Raw genomic sequence first — 24,449 nt, 5'->3', positions numbered from 1 at the left:
CCAGCGCTACTTTCCAGTAGATAAAAGCAGGTACATCCCCAGAAGGTATTGATGGACGTAAGCAAGACATCTGTTATCACCAGTTCCTTTTTAAGAAGTTATTTTATAATTTTAATTGGAAATATTTTTGTGTTTTACAAGGACCATTTTATACTACCGGCGACATGTAACCTACAAAGGAAGGTCGGTCGCCGAAAAAGTGTATTGTCTATGAACATTGAAAATAAGTGTGATCCCTTTTGGACAGATTTTGTCTTTATTTTTATTGAACAATAATTCTCCATCGGACGAAAAATTTATGGATAATACAAAACATTATTGTAAATTTTTATAATAAGATTTTAAAAAGTAAAGATGGTCAATACTCAAATCACACGATCCGATTCTTATTCAACTAATGAAAAGTCCTGCTACCGGGAATGCCCTTTCCGATTCAATTCATGTGAGTGGAATCACCTTTAATGCATTTAAGAGAAGACTGATGTTATGTGTTTTTTTACCTGTAGCCTGGAAGATTTCTAGTTCGTTTTCGAGATTGTAGTACTTCTTTTGCTCTCTAGTATTCTTGATTTGTCTACCTCGACTACTTCAATAGAAACATCATAGCCCAACAATTCGGCAGTTCGTTTGTCTTTAATAATCAGGTTATGAAGAAAAACTTCATACTTGCAGACTTCGTACTCATTTGTATCCTAGCCCAATGTAGTTAGTTATTGAAGCTACTGGGCATGGTTAAAAATTAAGGCAGCATAAGCGCAATTATTCCAGATATTACAGGTTCTGACAAGTAAAGAATTTTCAGAGTTCAGCCACAAATAAGCTACGTATTGATTACTGACCATTTGTGACATGGCATAACGAACAAAAACTTAAAAAAACTTATAAGTAGGTTTAAAATTGATAAATACAAATGTATTCTAACAGTTTATGAGTTAATTATACTTAACAAAAAAATAAGAAAAAAGTGAATTTTTAAGAAATTTGCGGGATTTCCCGAGTTAAATAAAGAACCGAGATCCCGGGATCCCGTTTGAGAAACCCTAACTAATACTTCATGCTGAAGAGAGAGACAATCCGAGGCTAAATCAGACGTGTTAAAATGATACAAAATTAACTTAATTTAAAATTCGCAATTAAATCTCGATGAAACGTACATAAAAATGACAGAAAATATTCTTTACTTTTTAAATCTTAAAACAATCAACTTAGTCAAATAGCTCCCAACGAGTGGCTAATGGATGGAATCGTTGGAAGCGTTATACGATATTTTGGTGTGTAGCATCCACCAGCAAAACAGTGCGAGTTTGGTGCTCTGTAATCTGACTGCTTTACACTATTCAGATATTTTCTCAGTGGAAGCTGTTCCGTATTCGACGATACAGCGCTTCCATTAGGAATATGCATATACGAATTTATATTCGAATATACGATCTTATCGATATTTTTCACATGTAGGCCTACAGAAATTTGTAATAAAATACATAATACGGATATAATAGTTTTAATTAATTAAAAGTACGCTAAAATAATAACACAATATATGAAAATAATCGCACAATACAGTGATTTTCAACTACAGTGCCGTGGCACTTTAGTGTGCCGCCACTGCAAATATCCATACATAAGCGACGTCAGACAAGTAGTTTAATCGGTTCTACGTTCCTAGAGCGCGTTTGGAAATTGTAACCAATGTTACGGGTAGTTACCAAGGTATTTAGAAAATACCAAAATTACCAACTTCGTTTAAAAATCATGTTATGACGTCACTGATTGTTCTGCGGTACTTACCAAAGTAATGCTGTGTACCGCCAAATTTTTAAATTATGAAAAGTGTACCGTAACGAAAAAAAGGTTGAGAATCACTGGCACAATATGTATTTATATTTAAAATAAAACAAGGGAAGCTGCGTTTGCACAGTTTCCATGGACATCACGCCACTGAGTGATTCCTAATTGCATATCATTTATAATAATGTATTTAAGATGCGGATCATATAATTGTCAGACGAGTAACACAATCAAAACGTGCGGAAACGATTAGTAAATAACCAAGCTTTATTTATAACGAATAAAGTATGAAATTAAACGAAAACGTTTGTGTATATGTAATGTAAATATATTTAAAATAAAAATAAAAGGAATGAAAGGACAAATAATCCTTTCGAACAATTCTGTGCTCCTCTTAAATATTGATTTAAGTCTTTGGCATTATAGGCCACGGCACATCATCGAAAAATTTATGATTTTTGATTTTTTCTTCTGTAAGACGTTCCTCAGGATTCTGAAATGGTCAAAAATAACAATAATAAATTATACTCTTTGCAACTTCTCAATTCAATTACCATACTTAAACTATATCAGAGAAATTGCAATGAAACAAACAAGTAAGGTGTGATATATCGATAACTTTTTAAATTTCTTATCAATGATTAAAATGTAATTAAGTCAGTTACTGAAAACCAGAATTTAACGTTCGATTAACCGTAATGAGTTAACAGTCGAGAGATTCAGTAAAAAATGCTTTAAAAATCATTTGTCTCATGAAACCAATGATGGCGTACAACATTAATTATAAAAAATGTTAGATATTATGATACAAGGTAATATAAAACGTGTAATATATAGAAGTAAAACAACACGACATATAAAAAAATATTCAAAAAAATTTTTTTCTCGTAAAATGTATATTACAAAAATCAGAAAATTAATTACATAAAACGCATTATAAACTTACTTTCTGTAACAAATCCTGGATCATTTGTTTCGCATCCTGCGGTAGTTCAAAAGGATACGTCAACTCCACTTGTTCAGCAACTGCAATGACATTTTCATATTAATCCTCGATTCCTTTATTTCTTAACGACTTCTGAATTGATACTTACTTTCTACTTTTTCTGCTATCGGCAATGACTGGAAATCTTCAATAGTCATAATTTCTTCCATGTAAATGTTCATTGGAGTTTTTCCAACAAAAACCTGATATAATACAACTCCAAACGCCCACCAATCGCAGTAAGCGTCTGTAAACCATACATTGATTTAATTAATAAAAGAAAGAAATAAAAATCTATTAAATGTAAATAACATTTCTTACCGTATTCTTTCTGTTGAAGAATTTCTGGGCATAAATAGAACAGAGTGCCACAGAACTCTTTTGGATGGTGTTCGAACTGAAAACGATAAAATCGTCACGTCATAAGAAAAGTACAGTTGAAAAACAGTAATAAGAGGCGTACAGTACTTACTGTGCACAGGCCAAAGTCAATCAAATGTGCTCCATTGTGCTTATCTATTAAGATGTTGTTAGAGCTTATATCTCTGTGAATAATTTCTATCGGAGAAAGTAAAATAATTTGTCACACAGTGTATATATGCGAAAGAAAATTTATAAGTATGAATATATTTAGATAAAGCACCTTTATCGTGAATATAAATGATGTCCGAAGCAAGTTGTGCACCGATCGTCTTAGCTTGGGTTTCCGATAATGTTCCATTTATTTCTAAGAAGTCTGTCAAATTCTCTCCTTTCACGTAATCACAGACGAAACAGTAACTGAAGAACACAAATTGTTTATTACTCGAAACATATAACATATTACGAGCCTGTAATATCAAAAAATGTAAACCTTACCTAATATCAGTTTCGAAGTTACCAATAAAACTGACAACGTGAGGATGAGCGGAAGCACGGCGCCAAGCAATTCCTTCTGTGACAATATCGAATTCCTGTATATAAAAAAGCATACGAAATGTGAAATTAATATATTGTGTAATAGTTGTGTATGGAATATTTTCGAAAAGTATTAACAACAATATTATTATATAAATGAACTGTGTTTTTTCAGTCAAGGGTACACACTTTGTGCGCCAAAGATAAAATACATTATTCAATTCTACCAACGCCCAGACATTGTATTGTTTTTCATAGAAAGAATACCGAAAACAAGGCTTAATGCCTGATTTAGTAAAAACCGTCGTTTCTTGATGGCTTTGACAGCGATTGTTCTGTCCGAATTTTTACACCGACCCATATAGACTGTGCCGAAAGTTCCATTACCAATTTCTTGGAATTCGTACTTCTCTTTTGTATTGTTTGAACTTTCAAATCCAAATTCAAAATCGTCCGATTCGCAATTCTACAATTATAAGATATTTTAGTTGCAAAGTTCGTTAATTGAAAAACAGAAAAAAAGCAAAGAAACTCAAGTGTTACCGCTGAATCGGAAGTCTCTCCTTTTACGCAACAACAGCGCAACAGTTTCCAAAGTATACTTTCGAAGAACTGTTTAAATCCTTTAATTTTTTTAGGTTTGTTCGCCTCCAATGGTGAATCTCTTTTGTAAGCGGAGAAACACTCATTGGCAGGCAAATCATTGAATTTCTACGTAAAGTGAAAATAATAATAATTGTTATTCTTAATGCATATTTCAAAATCGAGTGAAGACCTATTAATTGACTTCTAATTAAGAAATTTATTTGTAAGTTCATAAATGAAATTGAATAACTTACATTGTTAATCCAGTAATTCTGATTTTGCTGACCGCCTTGTTCAGCGCCATCACCTCTATTATAACTAAATTGATGAAATTTTAAATAAATATTAAAGAATTGCCATTGGTAAACATAGCTTTTGATGAAATTTACCTTTCTCCCTTCATTTTCTCACTAGAAAATCGCAAACGAATATTTTCGAAAGAGCGCTTGATTTCGTTTAACAATCGAAACAATTGGAAATTGTTACATCGAGAACATTGTTGAAAAATGACATTAAAATTAACGTTGTTTTTCGATTTCTATGAAATTTTCTGATACACGTAATCGTGTATGAAAAAATTTAAAATCTATTAAGGAGTTTCTTAACTTTCTCTGTATCATTTACAATTGAGTGTGGCGTTATCTCTTATAATATTATTTTGAAAATCTTTTATATAAAAAATATAAAACAATTTATTATGAAATGTCGAAAAACTTAATTTTCTGGGTAGAAATGAGTTTTATAAGATAAGAATAAAAGTTTAAATACCAATAACGATAAAAATCTTTGTTGGGCCCGACCCTTTTCGGGATATGACACACGACTTTCCTATCACCTCACACCCTCAACCTTTAACTAATAAAATTGAATAGCATCAATCTCGTAGTACCCGAACTTCTCTGCAAAACTAGACATTTTCGATAAATGCACAGGAATCGTTTCCATGAAAGTGGGTGAAACAATTCATCACTCATTCACACATACAAAACAAACCCGAAGTTTTCCCATTTATCGACGTTTAAAGGTCTCGAGACCAAAAATGTATACAAAATTTCGGGATTTGCTGGTTCTTTACCGATCGCCATTCTTTTTCACTGTTATATATAACCAAATGGAATATAAAAATGGTTCAAAAGAATACGTATCTTTATAGCAAACAAACTTTTATTTTTCCGGACGAAACACTAACGTCTTTATATTTACTATAATCTTGAGAAGTGGCTCTGTTATATATAAAAGAAGCGCTTCAGTGTCCGAGTGGATTAAACCATCGAGCACTTGGTTCGCGCCTCACCAATGAGTTTCCGGATTTTCTACACTTGTCTCGCACCCAAATAAAGACCAATTATCTGCAGAAAAAGCCCTGTCTTAAGACATTCCCATCGATGTTTATCGATAGCGGGTATGAATAAATCAAATCTGTCGTAACCTTTCGACTAACTTTGAAACAGTGACGACCATGCGGGTCAGTAAATGACTCCTTTTATAAATAGTTTAATTAACGTATAATATAAAATAAAACACAAAAATTACCTTTATATGCGTTTATGTGTTTCACTTGATTTCCTAATGTAAAATAGCTTCCACTAGGAAATGAATTGAAACACTTAAAAGTAATATACAACACAGTCACTCTTAGAACGAATAGATGTTCATTTCAACTTAATCTTTTTGGTTATTGCATGATTTGCATATTGTTGTTTTTATGAGAGTGAGGGTATTGTTACAAACAAATCGATTACATGTATTACACTTCTTGGCAGTTTTTGTCAAGTATTCTGCAACACCCTACGGTCTTGGTTTCACTCAGGATCATTGAGTTGTTCTGCAGTTTTGCTTATCAACATTACTGGTATGCGTTGTCTGATATAGTCTGCTCTCCGTTCAATTTATCTGGAGGTAATTAACTTGAATTGTCAATATATGCATAAAACAGCATTGAAAATATTATACGGTTAACGTTATATAAAAAATGCAAAAGATAATTAGAAAATACAAGTAAGCCTTCACTGCATACAAAGTAAGTTTGAGACGTTGGGGGATGTATGGTATGTAAACTAACTAGTACTCGTAAGGAAAACGATAATCATATTGGTGAAAGGTCAAGAGGAAAGTCAGGTACGTGATTGAAAAAACAAGTAACGTCGATTAGATCGGGTTATAGACAGTCTCCTTAGTTTTTGTATTGCACGGGACAGGGTTGTGCGATAAGTAAAAAGAATGGTACGATATTATATATTGAAAAAACTCTATAAAAAACTATTTTACGAACATACTGAATTATTCGAATAGTTAAGTTCGGTTAATTTAAATAAAAATATGGAGGTAGATGTCATTTGGCAAAGTCTGCTGCATAAGTATTGTTATAAGAAAGCGCAATTGAAAGGCAGTTAAATGTTGTCATATAAAGTTCTTGTCAATGTCTTCGGGATTTTCATCTCCAATTAAAAAGAGTTAAGTATTCAAAATTGTACGTATTTTTCTCGACATTTTTATGTATGAAAGTATTTGAATATATAATTTATTTTCCTTTTTAAATTTAATTGTTTTTTTTTTCTATTTTTCATGTTCTTAAAGTCTTTTAAAACAAAGAAGTTTCCACTAATCGTTTTGTAGAGCGTATTGTCATGTTACTAAGATGTGTTTAAGTAAAAATTAGACTTTGATAATTAAATGTTTATTATATATTTTACCCTGTCGTTTTAAAATCACTAATGTAGAAATTATTTTATGTATCTATAACCTTAAAGGGGGATGTTTTAATCTTCAGATATGTAGGGAGTAAAAATTTCTTTTATCAATTGAACTCTTGATTATAACACCATCTCGGGTTTACCGTTTTATAGACATAAATTGACTACCTGTTTATTTTTCTGTATTTAAGTCATTAATGTTTGGGAACTTCTTTACGTATTACATTTTGCCAGTATTAAGTAGAAATTCATATGGCAAATACAGTAAAGATATTATCGAAACCTTCTTTCAACTGAAAATAATCACTGTTATTTTCAAGTGAAAGAAAATTTGGTAGAAGAAAAAATGCATATAAATGGTACATTATCTAAACCTTTAATTTATTTTATAAATAATGATAATCCAAGAAAAATTGTAGTATTAATACTATGGTTTCTGATTTCCCGGTCTTTTGCTTGTCCTGGAATTCCGGATAAAATTCATACTTGCAGTCTTCGTACTCGTTTGTATCCTTGCCCAATTTGCACAACTTGGCGTTACGCAATTATCGAATCTACTGGGCATGGTTAAAAATTAAGACAGCATAAGCACAATTATTCCAGATATTACTGGTTAAGAATTTTCAGAATCCTGCCACAAATAAGCTACGTATTCATTATTGACCATTTGTGACGTGCCATAACGAGGGAAACTTAAAAAGAACTAATAAGTAGGTATAAAATGAATAAATACAGATGTATTCTGACAGTTTATGAGTTAATTATACTTTCTATTTGCAAAATTTCCTCAATCTTAATACAAAATAAGAAAAAAGTGAATTTTGAAGAAATTTGCGGGTATTTCCCGGGATAAGAAGAATTTCCCGAGTAAAATAAAAAAAAAACAACCGGGATCCCGGTTGTTTTTATACTTAATCTATAGAAACAAATAATTCTAATATTTAATATAATTTTATTTATTAGAGAAAATGAATTAGGTAAAATAAATATTATATTTATTTAAATACGAAATATATATATATATATATTTTTTTTTTTTTCATTTCTTAATTTCTTTATTAAAAAAAATCCAGCAACGAGTTGCTTAACTTTCCCGGCAAGTATCATAATTATGGTGGCGCCATATGTTATCGTATTTTATTTTGAAAACTTTATATATTTTAAACTATTATAAAATGGAAAAAGCATAATTTTGAGGGTAGAAATGACGATAATAAAAATATTGTAAATAAAAATAACGAGTAAAATCGTCATTAAGTCAAACCCTACTGGAGATATTCAAAATACTCTTTATCTCCCCATCCCATCTCTAATCACCAAAATATAATAGCATCAATTCACTCTTATAAACAAATCTTCCTGCAAAATTACAGAAATTTTAGTCAACGAGCACGAGATTTATTAAGCTTCAAAGAGGGTGAACAAAATCGCGCCCTTCCCACACACACACACACATTATATTACTTTTTTTTGTAAAGAGCAATATTTGATCAAGTTTAAACAATAAATTTTCAAACTTGTTTATTCCACGATAATATTTTGTTAATGAAAATCCTTTTATACTTTGCTAGACAGTGATTGAAAAAGTAATTAATAAAACATTCAAAAGTTACTAAAGTTTAGAAATATAGTTTTATAACAATTCTTTATTTTTAAACTACAAATGAATTCAATTGAATAATCTATTAAATTCTAGCTCTTAATGATGTTTTATTTAAAGTCTTTATCAATTATACACGAATATACACGAAGACTTATCACATCTCGTAAGCAGGTTATATTAATCTTTAATGATCTTTAAAAATCTTTAATGATAATTTTTTACAATCAGGTACGGTTCTTTATGACAATAGTCGGGTTGCAGCCCGGCTATTCAACGCGAAAACGTGTACGTCGGACTTTTTTTTTTTTTTAAACTCTTTCCGCCCTGTGGGCACTAAGAGGGCCTCTGTTTGCAAGCCATTATGGGTTCGGCCAGGCCCACAATGGGGCGACCGGGTGGTGAGGGACGGGACCCGACATATCCGGACGGACCACCCCCCGAAAAATTCCTGGGGATTTTTCGACCCGTCGGGATTCGAACCCGGGTCCCCCAGAGCGGTAGGCTGCCACCTTGACGCTCGGCCATCCGGCCTTATCGCCGCTATCCTGTAAGCCTAGAAGTTTGACAGTGGCGTTTGGAACGTCAGTACCGAATAAAGTGGATGTGTTAAAATGCGTTCACACTGCCGATGATAACAAAAACTGATGTTTTTATCATTCATTTTTGTCCGTAAACCGTTTGCGCTATTCCAATAAACGTGGACTTCACACAATTCTTCGAACAAGGTGGAGGAACTGCTAATCTCATGTATTGAAGAAACAAGCCCTACGAAACTTAACAGATAGTCAAAAGTATTTGGAGACATACGAAAACAATTTTAAAAATCCTTTGATATCTTTTAATCGTAATTCCTGGAACAGAGCATGGAAATCGTATTGTGTTTGTCTCTCAATATGAATGGCACTGATCCACATCAACGTTTTGATATTCTATTCTATTCTCCTCCGGTCAGGTTCATATGGAGGTTATAGCCTTATATTCGCCTTTCCTCCGATGAGCTGTAAATGGTCGCGTCGCAACCGATGAGCCAGCCGTTTATCGCACGGCCTCAGCGTACTCGGGGGAAACAGTGCCTTCCGGGAGGACTTGTTATGGGGAACTGGCCTCCTATTCAGTCGTTATTGGCTAGTAGAAAACCCACGACCGGACTTCCCAGTGTTCCGGGTCTGGTCACCACCGATGAGCGGCAAGGTAGACCACTCGGCCACTGGTGGGCCTTTTTCATATTTTCCTTATCAACAGTTATAAATTCGCTGTCGACGTCGAATAATTAATAGTTTACCGTGTATATCCAATTTTAAAACAGACAAGTCCGGTCTAAAAGTGCAGAAACCAAGAAATAACGCTATGGCTGATGTAAATTCCCTATGTTCTAAGAGGAAAACTAATGAACAATATGAACGTTTTGGCGATGAACGAATAGACGTGTACTTATCATTTGAAAACAAAGCCCTTAGTAAAATACTTGAACCCATAAAATCCGAGACATAATTGCTGAAATAAAAGCTAGCCAGATGTCTTGGTGACGTTCTCAGAATGCCTAAAGAGAAGAATTCAAGGAATGCCTTCATAAGAAACGTAGAAAATAACAGATTTGATGTTCGTGACTGCCAGGGCCGGATTTACATAAGGGCATTTGGGGCCTGTGCCCAGGGCCCCCACAAAATAGGGACCCCCACAAAACTAAAAAAAAAAATTATGTTTAAACACAATTTTTTTTCTATTACTGCGACAGCCTAGTGTGGCCTAATCATGAGGGCAACAGGCAGAGAAAACCAAACCCGGGAAAAAACCTATGAAACATCGGAAAATTTCGGAAAAAAATTTCACATAGGTATTTTTCAGTTAAATTAAAATAATTAGTTTTACACAATAAAATATATGTTTGTTTACAATAACCTTATTTTTAAATGAAATTTACAACTTCCTAGTTGAAATCTAATTGAAAGTACAGTATTTTGTGTAAATTTTCTAAATCATCAAATTTGCCTACTCTTAAAGGGGGGACCCCCACCGAATTTGTGCCCAGGGCCCCTGGATTGGTAAATCCGGCCCTGGTGACTGCAATATCAATTGACTCTCCTGATGTAATGTGTCGCATATAGGATTATACATCTTTCAAAGTGCTTTCTGTGAAATGGGAAGTCATATAAATTTGATGTTGTGCGAATGCCATGTTCCATGTTATATACAGTGATCCATTTTAATTAATCCACTAGAAAATTTCGCAAAATATTCTTCCTACAGAAAAATTGTTTACATTAAAAGGTTTAAATCGTGTTATTTATGTCATCTGAACCAACGCGGTTACTTGAATCAGGTCTCATTGACATTGACGTTGGAGGCAGTGAATACAAAAGTGCCTTACAAAACCGTTTATTAATAAAAAAAAAAAAAGTTTCTTACACCTGCAAAAGGTGTCCTTGCTAGATGATAAAAGCAATTTTATCAAATTTCCTGAACGTTCTGATTCCCTATGCAAATTTCGTCTTTTCGGCGGCCCCGGGGAAAGGTGGCGAGTCAGTGTCCGATGAAACTTTCATGACACAACGGAAATTTCGTCGAATTCCTTGCCACTGACGAAGACACTGGAATTGATGCGGTGACTAAGATGGAAAAATCTCGCTAGTTGATGCTTTCGGTGAGAGTCTTCTTACAGTGAGATAGCGTGCCTTGTCCTTGAAGATTTGAGTTCTTATATAACTTTAGTTTCCAACTCTTTTCCTAATTGGTTGGACTTTCTCTTCCTCACTCCCCGATTGGTCTCTCACTCGTCTCCAGGTAGAATAGTGAAACCAGTTCGGGTCGCAAGAAAGTCTGCCCGGGATGGTTTAATCCGACACCATCTCCTCTTCTCGCCAATGTATAATAGTCAAGGTGTGGCGTTGTCGTCTCACAAATGCTTTATTATAATTAATTTCTCGGATAGTACTTCCTTCGTGAGTGACAAAGCTTTCGATAAACTACTCATTGAGGGAAATAGAGAAAAAAATCGCCGATTGGAGCAACCGTCAAATTTACCAAAAATGAGTATCAGAGTGGCAGGGGGAAGACCTAGATTAAGTCAACCCTCTTCCTCTCGCCCCGGAAAGGGGTAATTTCGAAAAATCGTTTTTTAGTGTACAGTACATTCTCATGACGTATCCTAATTGTGTATCAAATTTCAACTTTCAACTACTAAACGTTTCGGCTCTGGCTTTTTTATCGTGTTGAATATAAGTAGTATTAATTCACAATTTATCTTCCGACGTAAAGAATTAGAATTCGTGCGGAGAAAACAATTTTTGAAGCAAATGTCTCAATAAATTTTAATAGCAGAAATCACTGGAAGTATAAAAAGTGACGGAATGCTCTTGGATATTGAACAGATACTAAAAAGATTTCGACCCAGTACGGATGAATGAAAAGAAAATGATCATTTTCTAGGACCATACAGAAGAAGAGGGAAATGTACTGTACAATGTATGCCACCGAAACTAATATAAGAAGACTTGCTAAATATGAATATAAAACAAGTAAAAGTACATTTTGTATGTTACATGCCAATTTCGTGTGTGATTCACGCTACAAGTTTTCAGAATAAAATATCTACTCACAATGAATTACTCTCAATCATTATTGTATTAACGATTTTTGTGTGTTTAAATAGTACAATTCTACAAAACTTTTTGCTGGTGTAGGGTAATAAAAAATGGAATGTTAACCGGATATAAATTTAATGAATAGGATGCATTTTCTCAATAATTATAACGTAAAAATAATTTTTAAAAAATTTAAGTATTCGCTAAAAAAATAACTATCAATATAAAGAAATAAAGACGTTTGAAATACAGTCAAACCTGTTTTTATGCGCTCTTTTTATGTGCGATTTTTATTTGTGCGATTTTTTTAATGCGAATTTTTAATTTATGCGGTTTTTTTGTGCGATTTTTTATTTGTGCGGTATAGTTGGCGACTAGTTTCGTGCGATTTGTCATGTCTCACGTTAACTTATTATAGCTAAATAAACTTATTATAGCATAAATGCACTTATTATAGTAATATTATTGCATGAATATGCGAAAAATGAAATAATTTACTTTTTAAGTCAACAAAACACCACCTGGACAAAAATATGTAAAACAGACGATAGACCAGACGATGCAGTCAAGTGCTGACATCTGTTGTCAATAAATTCTATTTCGTACGGTTTTGAGTTATTTTCTATGCGACTCTTTTTTTATGCGGTCCCTGTTGACCGCATAAAAAAAAATATTTTTTAATTGTGTTGCGAAAACTATTATTTACAGCCATTCGTGAAGTTTCGTGCGATTTTTTTTAATGCGTCTTTTTTAATGCGGTCCCTATCCCCCGCATAAAAACAGGTTTGACTGTATTTACAAAATGTCAGTTTTAATACATGTCTACTAGGCTCACAGTGCCCTTTAACGCTACTTGAAGTGTTACACCCGACCTAAGGTCAAACGTTTCTTGTCGTTTTTGCCAGTTATGGCGTAGGACTGCATGTCCTTTCCAGAACCTGCGTGTTTTCAGCTGATTTAAACACAACGTAAAAAGCATGCCACAATATTTGAGTTTTTGGGTGAAATCGAAACACAAAATCCTACATTGCTGAGCTCTGTTTCGTTTTCCTGGAAAATATCTACTTAATTACTGCGGATCCTGCATTTGGTGTGTCATAAACCAGGAATAAAGCTATATCATTTTACAACGTTTTAAAATAATAATGTGATGTAAGTTTGATAATTATGGACTCTTGTTATTTTACAGTATTCGACACATTTGTAAATACGAGAAAATTACAGTTTAAAACTGTGCGAAGATTTCTGGGTTATATATTAAATTAAACTGGATAAGAAATAGACTGTATGACGCATTCTATGTCATAGAAGAAGGTGTTTTCTACTACATATAAAAGTACAATCAATGCAATTAAGACAAAAATACTTCACGTTTTTATGACAAAGACTAATGGTGTAAAAAAAATACACATAAAAGATTATTGTGATCCAAATGGTAGATTCGTTTAACGTTCTTAGCTCGACCTGTGTGATTACATTCTACTTACCTACAATCGTATCTGGATTATTTTTCAGAAAACCTAGTCTTTCAACAAATATTAAAAACCAAAAATTTTTCACTATGTGAAGAGTTGAAAAAACGGTATCAAAAAACATCAAAAAGAGAAATGATCTGTTCCCACCAACTGGCCACCCATTTGTAAATTTAAATGAACCTACAATAGTTATAATTAAGATATCTAAGTCTTCATAGGGAAGAATAATAAAACCTGTAAAATAAAAAAGAAACTGAAAAGTACAATGAAAAACGTCCCTAATATTACAATGCTGTTTCTCCTCCTTCAACTATTTGAATATTTCGCAAACGTAATTTTTTGTCATGACAACTAAATGTCATCAACGAAAGCACAGTAGGAATGAATAGCAAGGCGTGGAAAACGGTTAGAACAGTAATTAAAAATACTATTTTTATAAAAACTACGAACATATAAAACTTTCTATAAAGAAACATTATTCCGAATATACTTGACAATGATCCTTGAAGAATTGGATAACCTATTTCATATAAGGCATCTTTCAGCTTTTCACTTGAATCCTCGGGTGACGACATTACAAAAGCATGCGTTATATGCGCCGGGAAATTCACACAAAATCCAACGCACAAAATCAAGCTCATCATAGAAAATATATCCAGATTCACTTCCCATAAACTCATAAATCCCACAGTCTCGATTATAGTGGAAACGACAGATATTGCTACCAATACGGCGCAAAGTATATTTGGAACGAACAAAAAGAATATTATAAGAATTAACAACATTGTCACCCAAAGTAACTGAATAACAATAGCTTTAATAATAATTCCCTGTTCAATTAACTGTGAGAACAGAGAGTGTATCAAAATTTGGAATGGTGCCTTGTCCGCAATATTCATCACATCATTTATTAAATTCATCTCGGATTCTCTATCCATCACATTTTTAGCCAGGACGAAAAATCGACTTAATAATATATCAGATCGGTCCTCATTAAAAACTATATCATTTGAAAATTCATCGGCACCTTTTAATCTCAGAAAAATATTTCCAAGTCCTTCTAAGAAATCCTCTTTATTAGACATGTTATATCCCCCTAACGAATATTTCGAAACAGGATGTTCCTGAAATTCTTTGTAATATTTCAACCAAGAAACAGTTGTATGTGAATCGCCGATTTGAGGATGAGATTCGAAATTCCTCATCATGGTATCAATTTTCTGCTGTATATTCTTATCCGAATAATCGATTGTTTGATTGATAATTATATGAATAGGGAAAGCATATTCACCGAAATATTTATACATGATTCGAGTGCCTTCTGAAATCGTAGAATCATTTGGATAAAGTTTATGCCAATCGATTCCTTGTCTAATCGATAGTATTCCCCATACGCTTACACCCAAATTAATAAAGTATACAAACATAATGGCAATTTTTACATGTGAATAAGAAAAAAGTTTTCCAAAATGCTTTCGGAATATCTTCATGAAGAATTCTTCGTCTTCTTGATGTTTTAATTGAGAAGCGAATGTTTTAGAATCTAAAAATAAAATAAAATTTGAATAAATAACGTTACTATAACCTTTCATGACAAAGATAAAATAATGAACAAATTAAAGGATATATACTAATATTTATGATAATTTTTATAAGCCTCAAAGAGCTTTCGTAAGCAGATTTTTGAATTTACTTGAAAAAAACATTATATTTACTCCCCAATTATTCACTTTTATTATTCACTTTCATTAAAAGTATGTCACCACACACTGCATGTATGAAATTTAGACGAATTTCATTTATACGTGTTTATACGGTACCTACTCAGAAAAAACCCAACACATAGATGAAACCCAACTGTCATAGCTGGGCACCAGAAAATTTTGAACTTGGAAAATTTCTCACATCTAAAAAATTTCCCAAACAAGAAAAACGCAAAAAGAACAATTCCCATAATAATAGTATTATATTTTTAAATTACGAAGTGAATAAATACTGTAATATTAAGTATCGCAACAATATAAATACCTATAGTTTTATAAAGTGGTGTATGAGATACAGTCAATACTTAAGTTTATTTAAATTAAATAACTTTTTTCTTTTTAACTTTAAAAACTTACTACAAACCGACATTAAATTTAAAATTTATTTATTCTCATTTTAATAATAACATTTTTATTTAAAATTCAATCTGATTTAAAAACGAAATAAGGTCTTTCTTTCTGAATAAGGTTCGTTCATGCAATGTTCACTTTTATTACGTGTACTTGCTTTACAAGCATTGATAACACAAAACAGCATTATTCCTTTCTCCATGAATAGACTATTTTAGTAAAGTAATGCATTAACATACAGTACTTATTGGAAAATTATTTAACTATGCTATATATGAATGTGAAGTGTAATTGTTTGTAACAACATAACATATTACTGATAATTTAAAATATAGTGAAGACCAGAATATTGGTAATATTACTCAACATTTTTTCCCATTGTAAAGAGTAATAGGAATTCACACAGAGGGAGACAACAAAATGCCCATGTACATCTATGTTGAAAACATTATTATAACAAAAATTAAACCGATATTAGTAAACTTTTTTTGCCAAAATTTGCCAAGTTCTGGTAAAAAGTATTAATGTTTTACTTTTTCTGACTTTAAGTTCTTTCAGATAGTTTGAAAACAATAACAATATATATAGAAATTGGATGAAAGAATTGGACTCAAAAATGTAATATTTTTGTATTGTCTTGTCATTAAACTTCAAAACAGAAGAAATCCAGGAGTTATTATGTAAACAATTTACATAATAACTATATATATATATATATATATATATATGTGTGTGTGTGTGTGTGTGTAAATTCATAAAAAAAATAATAAGTGTAAAATTTAAATGAATTATTTTAGAGTAGCCTATACGAGTAGTAGTCAAATTGGTAGCACTAATCACAAAATTCTCATAGGATAACATGTATGATTAGCACTAATCACAAAAATTTCAATTCCCATTCGATATAATGTATGACACACTAATCACAAATTTATTCCCATTCGATATAATTTATGACACATTCTAATCATAAAAGTTGTTAAGTAAATAATTTTTCATATTATTTTGTCAAGTAAATAATTTTTCAGACACCTTTTATAAATAATTGTCAAGTAAATAATTTTTCAGACTTACCTTTTATAATTTTTCAGATTATTTTGATTGTCAAGTAAATAATTATTTCGATCACAAAATTGTCGAGTAAATAATTTTTAGACTTACCATTTCAGATTATAAGGACTGCAATTGGTGGGGTTTTGATATAAATTAATTTTTTAAATACGTTAGAATTTATTTTAACACCAGCATCAGTCATGGAAGCATACGGTTTTATTATTACCTACGACGGCAACAGAAATTATTCTGTTTCTCCTCGTTTGTACAAGTCACTCGATAGCTGCATTGCTGTGGTAAATAATTTTTCTTTCGATATTCCTGATAATTTTCCTATTGTTTTGCGTTATTTTAAAGTTAACGGAGAAATATGGAAAGGAGATGGAAAATTTGGTTTTGTAATTGTGGATGACAATGGAAGAATTAATGAAGTTAGTAATAATTTATATTATTCGTTCGAAGATTGTTCGGATGTTATGAGAGAAGTTTACGTTGAAAAGAATAAAAAGAATATATTAATATTTAGAGAGATAAATTGCGGATCAAGACATTATAAATTTACTAAAGTTCATAAAATCGATTGATATGTATTTTAAACATCCAAGTAACTGTATAATTGCGGGACCGTCGCAGTGTGGAAAGACTACGCTAGTAAGATGAAAAACAGTTAAAGAAAATTTTATGGTGTTATTCTGAATATCTGCCGTTTTTTCGAGATGAAAAAGATATTACATTTATGTGTGGCTTACCTGAATCTGTGCAAGGATCGGATTTAGTAATAATTGATGATTTGATGCACGAACTTAGTTCAAAAACTGCGTTCCTGTTTACGACAAAGTCTCACCATTATAATGTAAGTGTGATCTTGATAATGCAAAATCTGTCTCCAAAAAATAAAATTATGAGAGATATAACTTTAAATACCCATTATTTGATTTTGTTTAAAAATAATCATGACGAAAGTCAAGTAAGTTGTTTGGGGAGGCAAGCTATTGCAGGAAAATGTAATTTTTTTTATGGATGCATATATAAAAAAGCGAGAAAAAAGGATTTTGGTTATTTGTTATTGGATTTTCACCCTAAAACAGACACGAAACTTTTGGTGCGGGATTCGTGTTTTCCGGAAGAACAAGGTATTTTTGGATATACTTACTGATAAAATGAAGAATGTAAAGAAAAATTATCATATGCTAGTGCTTTTAGCCGAAACTACCCCCTCTCAACGAAGAGCAATATTGAAAGAGGCTACTACCCGATCAAGTTAAAGTTTTGTGCAAAATATGTGATAATTTGCTGAGAGGAAATATACCCGCCAATGTTCATAAATTACGAAAATATAAAAAAATAATCAGGAAATTAAGTGAAAAATGCGTTCCTTTAAATATCAAGAAAAAAATTTTAATTAATCAATCTGGCGAATTCCTTCCTCTTCTACTGGCACCGTTATTGTCTATGGCAGGAGGATTAATCGGTAAAGTAATAGGAAAAAGAATCTAATGGCAAAGCAAATGGCTCTGGTCCCTCCCGAATTGTTAGCAGGATATCAAATTAAACCTGAAATAAGAATTGGAAATAATATCGAAGAATTACTCGAGAGTACCGATTTATCCGACGATAGTAAAGTTAAATTATTAAGTCAGTTGATTTTGAGATATCAGAGAACCATCCATAAGTCGAAAGAGCCAGTCAGAGTATCTGTTGTGCCTGATAAAAAACCGCCGGAACAACCCGAAGAAAAACCTGCCACCACCGATAATGGTGAGGATGCATTTATTAAACAAATAACTATATCTGTACCGCAGCTATATCAAAAATACATTCCTCATTTAATCGACAAACTCAGACAAAACGACTATGGATGGTATACAAAAGGTGAATTAACCGTTAAGGGCACTCCGGTTCCCGGGAGTCACATAATTGATCTGTTATCCCATTTGACAAGGAATCGAAAAACGCTTATTTCGCCTATTGGTTTTAACGTGTTTTGGGAAGCTGTAAGAAAATTAAATTTTCCTAGAGAGTGGATAGGAAATAAAAGTTTGGCAACTCTACCCGAAATCGGCGAAAAGCCGAGATATCAACTGATACAAGTTGAAAGTCCTGAAGAAATTTTTTCTACAATTTCTCCAAGAGTATTTTACCAGTGGAAAAAGTCATCAAAAAAGAGGAAGAAGAGTCCCAAATGGACAAACTATTGAGATCGATATACTATAACCCTAAATCTTCGGCATCGTTCGGAGGAGTGAGTAAACTAATTAAAGCTTCTAATTTATCGAGATCTACTGTCGAAAAATGGTTGTCTTCTCAGCCTGCTTATTCATTGCATAAACCTGTAAGAGTTAAATATTCGCGAAGAAAAACTAAAGCTTTTTATCCAAACGACTTATGGCAAGCCGATTTAATTGTGTTAAAGCAATTTTATAGATATAATAACGGCATAAAATATTTATTAACAGTAATCGATGTATTTAGTAAATATTGTTACATTGTGCCAATAAAGGATAAAAAACCTAAGTCTATTTTGGAAGCATTTCAAATTATTTTTAAACGAAATACAGTAGAGACTCGTAAATCGGAACCCCGGTAATAGGAATCGCCGGTAATCGGCACAATTTTCAGTCGGACTGTGTCATGCTGAATCGAACGTTTTTGATACTAAATTTACTTCTAAAGTATAATTTTCATGTTTTTATATTCTTCAATATATTTATTTTGTTTGTACAAAATGCAGAAATAATTTTTAACGATACGATAGCCTCGATTATTATTATAAAAATTTTCGTTAGGCTTAAAATGGACGAAAATTCAACACGAAGCGACACGCAATGGAGAAAAATTCAACAGGAAGTGACACGCAATGGAGAAAAATTTGATCATCGGACAGGTTAATATATTTTTTCGTACATAAACCGTAATCGGAACATATCCCTAATCTGAACAACCCCAGTCCCCAATTGATTCTGATTTTCGGTTCACTACTGTATTCCTAAAAATGTACAAACTGTAAAGGAACTGAATTTTATAATAGATTAGTTAAAAATTTGTTTAAAAAACATAAAATTAATCACAATCCGACTCATCTGGATACTAAAGCTTCAGTGGTTGAGAGATTAAATAAAACTTTACAAAATAAAATATATAGATTATTTAATTATCGTAATTCTTATCAATATATTGATAAATTAAATGATATTGTAAAAGGATATAATAATAGTTTTCACAAAAGTGTCGGGATGGCTCCATCTGAAGTTGGTCTTTTGCATTACAGTTCAATCTTTGATAGGCTATATGGTATAAAAATGAAAAGTAAATTTAAATTTAGTATTGGTGATTTAGTTCGAATTTTTCGAAAATACGTAAAACATTTAGTCGTGGATATCTGCCCGGGTGGATGAAGGAAATATTTGTTATTCACGATCGATTTCTATCGACTCCTCTGACTTACGTATTAAAAGATACGAATAACGAGATTCTAGAAGGAAGGTTTTATACCGAAGAATTACAAAAGGTAACAAAATGATGCAGTCAGATTTTTTCGTAACGCTGATAAGTAATGCAAGTATGGACCTGTTACCTGAGAATACGCAGGCACATTTCACGGTGAAAATGAGTCTGCCTATTAATTTACACGGAAATTGAGCCGTCGGACTTGCCACAGTTGTTATTCCAAGAAACTGGTTTAATATATCTAATCATAATAATCAGTATATTGTGACGATCAAAGAAAGCGTGAAAGGAGAAGATGAGCCCTTGCCGGATAAATCATATATGATTCCATTAACTTCTATTAAAAATGATAAAAGTGAATTGTTTGATATAATAATTCAAACATAATTAGTCTAACAAATTCTAATTTGGTAGAATTTATTTTTGATAAAAATAATCAAACTGTGGATATAAATATAAAAGACAAACATGAGTTATTTATTACCGTAAAGGATTCGTCAAAATTACTTTATACGCTAAACTTACCTAACAAAGATACTGTATTAAGAGGTAATTCGACTCAAAATTTTCAACCATCAACTCAGGATTACTCTAATAAATATTTTAATTTAGTGGAGAAAAATAGAAAAAGAGAAGTAATTAAGAAAGTTTATAAAGATGAAAAAATCTTTATTCTTATCGGATTATACACGTCTCCTGAAAAATTTCTCAGCATTTTTAAGTATATAAAACTGGCGTTGCTACCCAATAATAAAATTATTTTAAAAGTTCTGTCGAATATTTCTGTAGAATTTGGAGATGAATTGAAAGACTTTCTGGGATTTACAACTACAAAATTTCCACCCGGCGAATATATAAGTCATTATCCCATCGAAATGTCGGCAGGAATTTCGGAAATTTTTACTTATTCGAATATTATTTCTTCTCATCACGTCAGAGATATAACAGAACCATTATTAAGAGTTATACCCGTTATAGGCGGGAAAGAAGATCAGATAGTTAAAGTTTATTTGAAACCTTTGTATTTTCCTATTAGGAAAAATTTTATCGAAACTATAGAAATTGAACTAAGATCTGCGAGTGGAAAAGAGATTGTCTTTTTTGGTGGAAAAACAATATTAATTTTATCTTTTAAACAGTTATAAATACCTGTTAGTTTTATTTCTAGTGTTAGTTTGTCTTTAAGAAGTGCAAAATGAAGCTCGACCCAAAAGCTTGTATAAATTATTACTGTAATCAAGCAGCAGGTATGTTATGGTCTTCCAATTTATATTTGAGGGAACGTATGACAGGACGAGGTTATTTTGCAGGACCTCAAATACAACGCAGATATGGATTTTTCAGGGATCTGTTTTTCGCAAATACGTACCGATTTTGGGATAAATAGGAAAATATCTGGGACGTAAAGCATTAAATTTTGCATCAGGTGTTGGATCCAAAGTAATTGCAAAAAATTTATACATTATATCGAATAGAAAAAGTTTGATAAGTAAATTTTGATAAGTAAATTGCTATTTACTTAACAATTATTTATAATAGATAAGTATGAAAAATTATTTACTTAACAAAATAGTATGAAAATTATTTACTGGACAATTTTGTGAACGAAATAATTATTTACTTGACAATCAAAATAATCTGAAAAATTATAAAAGGTGAGTCTGAAAAATTATTTACTTGACAATCAAAATAATCTGAAAAATTATAAAAGGTGAGTCTGAAAAATTATTTACTTGACAATCAAAATAATATGAAAAATTATAAAAGGTGGGTCTGAAAAATTATTTACTTGACATAATAATATAAAAAATTATAAAAGGTAAGTCTGAAAAATTATTTACTTGACAAAATAATGTGAAAAATTATAAAAGGTAGGTCTGAAAAATTATTTACTTGACATAAATAATAATATGAAAAATTACAAAAGGTGAGTCTGAAAAATTATTTACTTGACCAAATAATATGAAAAATTATAAAAGGTAAGTCTATAAATTATATAACAAATATTTATAAAATGTGAGTCTGAAAAATTATTTACTTAACAATTTTTGTGGTTAGAGTGTGTCATATCGAATAGGAATCGAAATTTTTGTGATTAGTGCTACCCATTTGACTACTACTTATACGTACTCATTAAAATTATTTAATATTTCTTGCTGCTATATTAGTTTAAAACTATTTATACAAAGCATGTAGAAATGCGCACAAAAGCTATAATGGATATAGACATTTAAATTATATGTATTCTAATACTTTTCTTTTCGTTAAAATATCATATAGCGCTCCATATTTAAAAATGATATTTATAGTGTAATAAATTTTAGATGATAAAATAAATAAAAACGAAAAGTTGAAGTTTTTCTTACCTGGATGCCGAAATGTAATTGGATTGAGTCCTTTCTCTTCTCTATATCCACTTAATGCCATACAACCACCGAAAAACGTTATCTGGTAAGCATACGTGAAAAATATAGAAGTAGCAGAATAGTAAGAAAACATTCTCACAAGAGGAAACTCGGTCGTCATTCCAATACTATATGCAAGAAAATTCGTAAGCGAAGTCAGTGTAATGGAAATTCCTGCTTTTCGATAAGTGTCTTTCATTCGTCTTTCCACATTTGTCGAGCGATCTGTCATTCTCCAACACGCAATCAACACGAAGGCGTCGTCTATCTCTGTAACTAGATATCAAATAAACTGTAATTACAATATACGTATCATTTCACTATGCTGACGATAAAAGAAATATTTACCTATGACAAAAAACGGAATGGAGATATTCCAATAAGTCCATTGTATTTTGCATAGTCCCATTAAACTAAACGCTGTTGTTATCGCCAATCCGGCCGATACGACATTTGCCACACCAAGCCAAGGTTTGCTTCTCACGAAATTTAAACTCAGACAACTCACTATTGAGAAGATGAAAATGAAACCGACAACCGCCCCTATCATTGGTTTTAAAGTTTTAAATAATACTTTGGCATCATCTTCAATCGATTTAATTGGATAATGAAATATTTTAATATGTTCGAAATGGAATTTATCTATCTCTTTCCGCATTTGTCGCTGCCATAGAATCATCCAATATTGTTTCCATTTCCTGCTAATATCTAACGGATAAAACATTCTTATTGCATGAGCTGCTTTAACGAACCCATCTTTATCAGTGTGAACACCTCCTAAATTAATTCCATACATATTATAAGACAAAGTCATCAAATCAATATCTACAAGATGTTTAATCTTCCATTTCTTGGCGGTTACATTCTTCATAATCAATAAAGAAATTGGATTTTCGAAGCATTTCTCTTGAACTATTCCACATACATCGGAGTACTTGATTGTGTCTTCTTTCACTGTTACGGGAGTATTTTTCACAATATCATTTAACTTTTTAATTTCTCTCATTACCTCATCATTCAACACGTTACCAAAATCTTTTTTAACAATGAACACTATGAAAGCTTCAGGTGGATTAGGAATCCTTATCATATCGAAATGTACAGAAGAGTTGAATGGAAACATCTTCTCAACAAATAATTTGGTGTTGTACACACTTCCTCTATCTGCCGTGACTAACTCTTGAAGATTTTCGTTTAATGACAATTTTGCAATACCACAAGAAACTGAAGCCGTAATTAATATAGGAAGTAACACAAAATATAAAGGATATCTGGCAACTTTTTCTCCCAGTTTTTCGAAAACGTGTATCAAAATATTTCTTACGCAATCGATTTTCATACTTGAATCTTTATGGATGACCTATAAAGTTCTAAATAAAGATAAAAAGTTACAAACTAAATTTTACAATTAATTTAATGCTTTTTAAAACGATTTTCTATATTGTAATAATAACATGAACAATTTTGTAAAATCATAGAATAAAATTGCAATGTAATAAAACAATAAATCAATTGTTATTGTTGAACACTTACTGTTTTCTCCATCCTACTTCAATGAAAAGATTTGTAAAGAAGTAAATCATAAATAGATGAGAAAACAAAGATTCACTTTTTAAATGTGACTTTTATCGGTTTGTTACTGTAGGTTTAAGGTAAACCTCATTGTGTTAGAAATAATAAAACTAAAAAACGTCTACAATAAATACAGATAATACTAAGGTAATAAGAACTGATGAATGGTATCACACATGAAAAGCATTGCCTGATAATTGATATCAATAAAGTTTAAATTCATTCCTGTATGAGAAGTCTTTAAAAAGCGA

General features: G+C 31.6%; 2 protein-coding genes across 2 annotated transcripts; both read right to left on the bottom strand.

Annotated features, from left to right (window-relative positions):
* Nucleotides 1–2,121: 2,121 nt before the first annotated feature.
* LOC136981193 (RAC-gamma serine/threonine-protein kinase-like) lies at nt 2,122–4,054 on the bottom strand. Its single transcript, XM_067277475.1, has 8 exons — nt 4,028–4,054; nt 3,632–3,726; nt 3,417–3,553; nt 3,246–3,331; nt 3,095–3,170; nt 2,883–3,020; nt 2,735–2,814; nt 2,122–2,281 (listed from the first exon to the last, which is right to left on the bottom strand). Exons 1-8 carry the CDS (start codon nt 4,052–4,054, stop codon nt 2,195–2,197), a joined length of 726 nt encoding a protein of 241 aa, XP_067133576.1. The 3' UTR covers nt 2,122–2,194.
* A 6,051-nt stretch (nt 4,055–10,105) lies between these two features.
* On the bottom strand, nt 10,106–23,965 carry LOC136981192 (patched domain-containing protein 3-like). Its single transcript, XM_067277473.1, has 5 exons — nt 22,975–23,965; nt 22,588–22,902; nt 14,098–15,150; nt 13,792–13,841; nt 10,106–10,234 (listed from the first exon to the last, which is right to left on the bottom strand). Exons 1-5 carry the CDS (start codon nt 23,963–23,965, stop codon nt 10,106–10,108), a joined length of 2,538 nt encoding a protein of 845 aa, XP_067133574.1.
* Nucleotides 23,966–24,449: the final 484 nt, after the last annotated feature.

This window comes from Centruroides vittatus, unplaced genomic scaffold, assembly GCF_030686945.1.
Source record: "Centruroides vittatus isolate TY-2023 unplaced genomic scaffold, ASM3068694v2 contig_747, whole genome shotgun sequence".
NCBI classification, from domain to species: Eukaryota; Metazoa; Arthropoda; class Arachnida; order Scorpiones; family Buthidae; genus Centruroides; species Centruroides vittatus.
The sequence above is the reverse complement of the archived record's forward strand: the minus strand, read 5'-3'. Positions and strand labels throughout refer to the sequence as shown.

Excerpts from the sequence above, each read along its gene's own strand:
- LOC136981192 (XM_067277473.1), bottom strand. The coding sequence starts at position 23,965 with ATGAAAATCGATTGCGTAAGAAATATTTTGATACACGTTTTCGAAAAA. Across the intron at positions 15,151-22,587 it reads AATTACATTTCGGCATCCAG|ATTCTAAAACATTCGCTTCT; the intron begins GTAAGAAAAACT and ends TTTTATTTTTAG. Across the intron at positions 13,842-14,097 it reads TCTTCAAGGATCATTGTCAA|GTTTTATTATTCTTCCCTAT; the intron begins GTATATTCGGAA and ends TTTATTTTACAG.
- LOC136981193 (XM_067277475.1), bottom strand. The coding sequence starts at position 4,054 with ATGGAACTTTCGGCACAGTCTATATGG. Across the intron at positions 3,171-3,245 it reads TTGACTTTGGCCTGTGCACA|TTCGAACACCATCCAAAAGA; the intron begins GTAAGTACTGTA and ends TATCGTTTTCAG. Across the intron at positions 3,021-3,094 it reads TCTTCAACAGAAAGAATACG|ACGCTTACTGCGATTGGTGG; the intron begins GTAAGAAATGTT and ends TATGGTTTACAG.